Source organism: Pteropus vampyrus, unplaced genomic scaffold, assembly GCF_000151845.1.
Source record: "Pteropus vampyrus isolate Shadow unplaced genomic scaffold, Pvam_2.0 Scaffold129, whole genome shotgun sequence".
NCBI lineage: Eukaryota > Metazoa > Chordata > Mammalia > Chiroptera > Pteropodidae > Pteropus > Pteropus vampyrus.
In genome coordinates this window covers 2,186,712-2,195,139 of record NW_011888910.1, presented here as the reverse complement: position 1 = coordinate 2,195,139, position 8,428 = coordinate 2,186,712, and the positions used below count along the sequence as shown (strand labels likewise).

Genomic DNA, 8,428 nt, shown 5'->3' with positions numbered 1-8,428 from the left:
CCCTTTTTTTCACTTATATCCGTGGCCTGTGAATTGGGAAAGGCACCTAAGGCCTTGGGGACCTCTTTCTTTGGGGCTACTCCAAGGCATTGACTTTGACACTGATAGTTTGAATGTCTCAGTTAATTTGGTATTTGTCAATGTTTTTCCTATTTTTTGTTCTTTAGAAATGTGGCTATATAAATTATTTAAATCAGTTAGATGAAAGCCAAATTGTGTGAAAAGTACACATACAACCTATATATGTATTTTTCAAATTCCGTATATTGATTTTATGATTCAAGGTTTGAAAATCACTGACCTCACCATGATTTTCCTCACCTGTAAAAGGTGGACACTTTGGAATATTGAATAGGCTGTGGAGAGGGTGAGGTGAGTTTATATTTGCATGGTGCATAAAACTATGGCAAGACATGGTAAGTGCCAAGTGTTAGATATGTAGCGTTGTTCTTATTATTACTTTTATTATTACTATCACTTTCGTGGCTGTTGTTTGCTCTGCTTGAACTCGCTACAAAATAATTTAGGAAAGTAAGTTCACTCTGCCCGTAGCAGTTTCCATCTTTAATTTACAGTGATTAATTCAATATGAATGTAAATTTTGAGATATTTATTTCTCAGTAATTGTTATTTTAACCCTGATCCATTCATTTTCTCTTCTCTGGTTTTACCAAGTGATCAATCAGAAACACTGTAAGATAGTTGTCCTGCTTAAGGATCTGGCCTAAGGCCATGTAATAAAGGTAACCTCAAGCAGAAACTATAATGCATTCACAAGCTTTACTTCATTATTTGCACTTACTCATAAACTCATCCATATAATGATATTTATACCTGCATCTCATACATGTATACATGTGTACTTATCATGTATGAGTATCATGCAAATATACTCATATATGAAGATATACATGCATATCTAAGTATGCATTTATCTACATCCAGAAAGAGAGAAAAAATTCTTTACCCATCTTGGTAAGTGGAGTAATACTGGAATAATCCTATTTGCCTGGGGATAGATGTTGTGATAAATGATTCTCAGTAATGTGCTGAACCATCAGGATATGCTGGCCATTTATCATCTTGAACACACGCAGGCAAATGGGATTATTATTACAATAAACTGCAACTATCTATGGTTTGTCCTCTGTGTGTCTAGCCCTTAGCTTCTGTCCTATTTGAAAAACTCAAAATTTAAACCAATATTACAAAGTCAGGGAACTTTTTTTCTTGAAATAACTTCCTGAATCTGACCATTTTTTAAAGAGAAAAATGAATATGGAAGATGAATTATTTGATGTTCTGGAGTATCAAGTGTAGAAACTTGAAAGCTGAGAGTCTGTGGGAGCAGCACCTCCAAGCATTTGAGACAGGTGGGAGGAGGTGGGGGAAGGGCAGGAAGGTAAAACTATCTTAGAGTAGAGTTGGCTTGTACCCTGATCAAGGAATGAGACATGGCACCGTCTGCCTTCCTTGTTTCTAGTACAATTCCCTGCTCACCAGCTCCTGCCTTTCAGGCCCTTGCTTTGAGCTAGAGAACCCCTGCCTTCTAGGGCCCTGGCATGGGTGTGGGTGGACAGGTGGGGTGGTGACTCTCTAGACTATTCAAGATGTGTATCCTAGAAAGAAATACAATCTTGTGAAAGATTCTGGTTCTACAGAATTGCCCCTTTTAAGGCCCATGTCGATATATGGATCTGTCACCCATAGATTTGATCTTGGCAGCAGAGGGTAACTGGAGTTTCTAATTATCTGGCAATGTGGATGTGGGCACTGGCTGGCTCAGGTCTTGGTTGTGAAGGTGTGTGCTGGAGTCAGGGGGAAATGAAGAAAGTAGTGCTTTCTCCAAAGTCTTAAGCCCACCTGGATAATAAATATTTTCTATTTCAAATTCTTTCCAATTTTTGACAGTGTCTGAGAAATAAAGCTTCCCTTGCTTTGGAAAGCTTCACTCCTGGATCTGAATTTCCATAAGAGATTGAAGACCTGACATTCTATCTATTACCCATCTGCCATAGACCAAGATGCTGAAGTAACTAGTAATAATATAGGTGGGCCATTTGCCTAGTGTTCATGTAGGGACTGGCCTCTATCATACTTTCCCTGATTCACTCCACTTTACCTGTCCCAATGTCAGATGTTAACAATAAACAATGCACCTGGACACTCAACCTATTTTGAGACCCACCTAAGTAGTGGGTCACTACTCTGAGTGAGCATTAATCTTTATTTTAACACATAGATTGCTTCTTTTTGTGTACTGGCTTTTGATTAAGGTGGAATTCTTGGGACAGCCAAGGTGTAAAGGTAGCTGGAAGTTCCCATATCCTCAGATAAAGCTTGTGGGGTTACTATCTGAGATGGAAAATTGGATACAGGGGACTTTTTAGAAGTAGAAATGTGTTTCACTTTGCCTGAGTGATTATTGTATCTGATTCGAGTGAGAAGGTGTGAGAACGGACAAGTGAGACTATCATTTCTGACGAAAGCAGGACTATTACTGCTGACCTCTCCCTCTAGCTGGAGTTGATTTCTAATTTAATTCTCCCCCACCCCCCTGCAACTTTCCTATTAGCACAGGAAAGTTGTTAAGTTTTGTGCTTGCATTTTTTTTAAAGCACTCAAATCATTTTCTCTACTGTTTATTGCATGCACAAGCATAAAGTACCTCTTAAACTATGGGATGAAGAAGCTGTGAACACTGTAATTTGAAAGAAATGCAGAGAGCCCTTAGTGGGAAAATTGGTTTTTAAAGCCACCCGAGAAAGGATGAAGGAGGCCTTGCACTTGTCCCACAGATTACAGATCAAGGTAGCTTCTATGAAGGATGTTGGGGGAATTCCTAACATATCCGGTCATGAGGCAGTTTCTAAAACCCTTCACCTCCTTTCTATGCCTTAGAAGGTCACCCACAGGAAATTTTCTAGATTGATTGATGCTGACAGGGACTTATTTGTGGTAGAAATGAAAGTAATAAACCTCAAGACTGGGATCCATTCTGGTATCACAGTCTTAAGAGGAGCACTAACAAATTGGAGCATGTGGGAGAGGGAGGAAGCTAAAACCACATTAGAGGTGAGAGGAATGAAGTCAGGGTAGCTATAGAGAGGACTCAAGAAAGATGTCACAGTTGTTTGCAAATATTTGCAAGCCATCAGATAGAAGAGAGATGGGCCTTATTCAGTATATAGGTCCAGATGACAGAATTGGGATCATTGGGATGATCTAAAAGTAGCATTGTTATCTAACAATTAGTGCTACCTGACCGTGGAATAGTCTGTCTTGTTGAGTGACAGTCTTTGTCAGTACAATTCACAGAAGCCGAGAACTATATAGCACAATCTGACAGTGCTAGGTGTGAAAGAAGCAGTTTCATTCAAAGTATTACTGAACCTGGGGTTGTCATTAGTCCTCTGACTAAGGAACTTAGTCTCAAACTCTTTAGGCTCACCTTTATTCTACTGAAAGCAATAGTTCTAGAGAGTGCGTGGGTTGGTGAAGTCCGGGAGGTGGAGTTGGATAGAAAGGACCCATGAAAAGGAACATCTTTCAGCATAATATCTGACACACAGATATTAGTTAATATTAGTAGGACTGATACCTGAGGAAGTTGTATGGCAAAATGCTTAAAACTTGGGTTCTGGATTCAGCCACCCTGAATCTGAAACTTTGTGTTATTCTTATAAACTGTGCAACTTGGGGCAAACCAATTGACCTCTCAAAGCCTCAAATTCCTCTGCTACTGAAAGGAAATAATAACAGTACCTACCTCGTTTGGATAGTTTTAAGGATTAGATGATGAACGTACCAGTTGAACCAACCCTATTTTTATCCCTTGTCCCAAAGAAATGACAATAAGGAAGTAGCAGTTTCTTGGACATTTTCATTAGGGATTAGACATAAGTTTGGTAAAGACAGAGAGAGATAAGCTTCCCAAAGCCCCACATCACCTTCCCACAACTCCCTAGCACATACCGGAACAGCTTTCTCTTTGGTTTTATCACTCCAGGACCATCCAGATGTATCCAAACATTTTGCAGAGTTTCTTTTAAAGGATTAGTGAACTCAACTGTCACAACCATGTCAGAACCAACCATCTTTGGGCCGCGGACCTAAGAAATGAGTTGGGGGAGAATGCAGATAATTAGCAGTACATAAAACCTCTTTCTGCTCTCTTGTGCCCTTAACCACCTTTACTTTGCTTCTGTTTTACACTATGATTATTTTTTGGCAATGGAACTAGTGCAATGAGAATAGCTTATTGCTTTGATGGGGGGATATACCTATTGAGAAAGAGATAGAAAATTACTAATTAGAATCACACACTTTTCTTCATTATAAAAACCACCCTAATTAGAGCTCAGGTTAATAACCTGGCTACCAGCTGCTCTCTTTGTCAGCAGGAGGTGGAAGTGCATTTGGTGTAGCAACAGATTTCTATGGTCAGGGTGGCCAGGCGAACTCTACTTCTGGATAGGGCTCAAGTTTCCTGCCAGCACTTGGGAGATTCCTGAGTTCAAGGGGAAACAATCGCTCCAGGGAAACTGTGCCTTGTGAATATTAGAAACACTGTAAAAAAGTGTGTCCAAAGAGGGAGTCCTTACTGTTGAACTTGAAGAAGAGAAAGCTGGACACTAAAATAGACAAAAGAGAATTCTTCTACAATTACGACATGGGAGTCCAGCAGGATGTGAGGCTATTTGTTGGTGAGTTCCTCCATAACAAATCTCAGAAGTATCAGGTATTTGGCAGGAGATGAGAGTTCAGTGCTAGCTTCAACACTTACTAGCAGTGGGGCCTTGGGTGACAACCTTCTGAGACTCAGATTTTTTGTCTCTGACAGTGACTGACATTTCTATGAGGTGATCTATGTACATTGCTATTATTAGTAGTAATTCTTATGCTGTGTTTAATCTGTGTGGTCACTGCCCTTTGCCCTTGGAACTATATGTTTCCCAACACCAACACCATGTGCTGAAAAATGGCCAGGTGACCATAGTTTTGGTTGTTTGTTTAGAGATTATGTACCCCAAATAGATGGAACTGTATAAACTTTAAGTAACTTGGGAACTAGATAATAATAAAAGTTCTTTCTGATAAGAAATGGGTAGGATGAGATAATATATACAAAGCAGCTAGCACACTGCATACCATGTGGCAAAGACTTAATACATTATAGCTCATACTTTTTTGAAGTAGCAATGCTTGGGGTAGTTTTTTTATTCACCTTATATTTCAGCCCACTTTCTACTCTAGTATCTAGCCAGTGCCCAGTAAATATTTGTTAAAGTAGTTTGGCTACAAAAAAGTAATGATCATTTGAGTTTTCTATATAACAACCCAGTCATTACTATACCTTATTTCTTTAAGCAGTGTATAATATAGAAAAAAAATCATGTGGAAATGAGCCTTTCTTACGAATAGAGGAAAAGAGGAAGAGCACTGTCCGGAGAGAAGACTCTCACTGACTCTACAGTTAAGAATAAAACCTAATGGCTTTACTCTTTAAGATATAGTGTGTGACTAAATCTATATCTATGAGATTTTTTAAAATCTATAAGAAAAATGAAAATTCCAGTCAATTCTCCATGTTCATTACATTCAAAACCCCATTTCTGAGGTAAGATGGGCAGAGAGTGGGTTCTGAGGGATCAGGGGTGAAGCAGATACTGATCATGGTGGTGACTGCAGCAGGTGTCACCTACAGAGCATGAATTGTTTGCCAAGCAGTGTGTTCAGCACTTTAATCAGTGGTCCTCAGCCTGGCATGCACAGGCTGAATCACCTGGGGAACTTTAAAACTATGGCAGTCTAGGCTCAACTCACACAATTAAATTAGAATCTCTGACAGTGGAGCCTGGAATCAATGTTAAGCACCCCTCTTGATTTCTAAAGACCAACTTAGAAAACTGTCCCTCACCCCTCCAGCCAGATGAAAACCACTGATGCAGATGAAACATTTGGAAGACAGTTTTTCACTTTCTCCCCAAATGTTCCGACTCTATCATTGATGTTGGAGGTATGAGAATGCATAATACTGTAGGTTTAATTCTCAAATGTGTCCCAAATATTTTCTTAAGTTGAAAAGAAATTTCAGAATGCTTTTGAATTTTTAAAAATACAAGATAAAGATAATATTTATAAAAACTCTAAATTAGAGAAAGTGGGGCTACTTCAGACACACTATTGGTAAAAGTATTTGCTCTGATCACTTTAATTTTGGAAAGGAAAATATTTTGGAGCCATCTGCCTTCCTCATGGCATACTTTTACAAGTACGGGCACAAGCTCCTTAAAATAATCTGATAGTATTTACTGACCCTTATACCACACAGACGTAAACAGTGACAAATATATGGGACATACAAAGTCCACATGTAGTTTTAGGGGATTCATTGCAGACCCATGTGCCCTCTGGGGCCCATGTGCCCTCCGGGTTGAGAATCATTTCTATACTGGTAGGCTAGCTTTACAGGAAGATCCCCATGCTGTGGAAAGCCAAGTGTATCCTTTCAGGTCACTGATGACAGTGATAGGGAAAATTAGATATTTGAAAGATTGGCCCAAGTGTTTGGGTCTTCATGGATAGGTTTTAGACCTGAATATGATTAGAAGATTAAGTCTTCTCAGATAATTTCACATGTCATGTCTAATCAGTTTGTTTCCAGAGATTATCTCTGTAATTAACTGCTGGCAAGGGTATATAAATACTTCCCAGCCTTCCCTGATGCTGAAGCAGGGAGGAAGCCTGGGAGGGGTGGGGTATTGAAAGGAGAGGGCCTTTCCAGGTTTTATAGTGCTTCTTCTGCAGTTAATGAATACTCAGTGTCACTTTTCTGACATTTGTCCCTATTTAACATCTTTCGTCTGACTACTGAGTTGATAACGAGCCTTAGAACTCAAACTAAACCAAATAAAAAAGCCTGCCCAACATTTAACATCAATATTTTCTGTTTAGGAATTTAAGTGGAGATGTTTCCCTCTGTTCTTTTGAGGAAAATGGAGCACACACATAGTATTTTCATATTCTGTGTTGATTTAAGTGATGTGCCATGCTATGGTATCTGTGAAATGTTGAGAATGATGACTATTGTAGGTAAAAATATCTGTTCACATCTATTTTTTTTTTTTTTAGGGACTCTACAGTGCTTTCTTCAGTGCTGTAAGAATCATTCCACATCAACATAATTATATTTCTGATTTTCTTGCTCTCATAAAACCTTAAGTCAAGAGAGCCTTTAGCAATCCTGAGATGGTTAAATCAAGAAGCTTTTATGTGCATTCACTTTAGAGAAGAGTATTACTCAGACCAGAGAAAAGGATAAAGCATATGTCATACTTGGTGACATTAAATCCTTTTCCACATATTTGATGTCCTTGGTTCTTTAAAAATTTTCATTTAAACTATTTCTGTTTTAAAAAATTGACAAAATATGATGCTTTTACAAGTTAAATACCATTCACCAATATTAACATACTAAGTTCTTGTCTTTGATGCTATTTCATGATAATGAGCAACTATTCTGATTCTTTGGTAAACAAGTCTCTCTCTCCGCTCCCTCCTTCTTTCTCTCTCTCTTTCTCACACACACACACACACACACTTTTGGGAAAAAATTACTTTTTAGGAAATTACAAGAGCTCTTCCATGGAGTATACGCTTTACAGTATACATAACCATGTTCGAAATTGAAACTGAAATGAGAAAAATTTGAGAAAGAATGAACTTAGTTGGCTATATGAGTCACATGATTTATTAATTCACCTCACAGCCCTTACTTCCTGTGCTTTCAATCATGTATTATTATTACATGTGTTGCTGAAAGATGAATTTTTTTCTCCTCAGCCTATGATCACTGCTGGTAATAAGCAATTGCTTGTTTGTAAATTATGCTCATTAGTGATAGCGCCACCATTGCTATCAGCTAATATACTTAGGTTGGCATTTGCTAAACAATGCTAATGGTTTAAGATAGGTAATGTTATAGTCTGCGCTGTCCATTATGGTAGCCACCAGCCACATGTGGCTATTTAAATTAATTAAATTAAATTAAATTGAAAAGTCAGTTCCTTGGTTGCACTAGCCAAATTTCAAGTACCCAGTAACTACATGTGGCTGGTGGCTATCATTTTGGACAGCACAGATTTAGAATATTTCCATAATTATAGAAAGTTCTATTGAACAATGCTGTTAAGTGATTTATGTATATTATAACTCATTTAATCTTCACAACTATATGAGTTAGATACTGTGAGTCTTCACTTTACAGATGAGGAAACAGACACAGAGAAGTAAGTTGCTCAGGTTCATGAAGATAGTAAGTAGAGGAAGTGAGAACTGAATGCAGACGGTCTGGTGCCAGAGCCATTGCTCAACCATACTTCTAGATTGACTCTGATTAGTAATAATAATAATAATAATAGTAACA

General features: G+C 38.3%; 1 protein-coding gene across 1 annotated transcript in view; it reads right to left on the bottom strand.

Moving 5' to 3' along the window:
* Positions 1-2,271: 2,271 nt before the first annotated feature.
* F13A1 (coagulation factor XIII A chain) overlaps positions 2,272-8,428 on the bottom strand; it is a 169,569-nt gene continuing 163,412 nt past the window's right edge. Inside the window, exons 14-15 of the mRNA XM_011367075.1 lie at positions 3,976-4,112; positions 2,272-2,431 (exon numbers count right to left, since the gene is read on the bottom strand). Of these exons, the coding sequence (XP_011365377.1) occupies positions 2,272-2,431; positions 3,976-4,112 (297 nt within the window). The remainder of the gene's footprint in view (positions 2,432-3,975; positions 4,113-8,428) is intronic.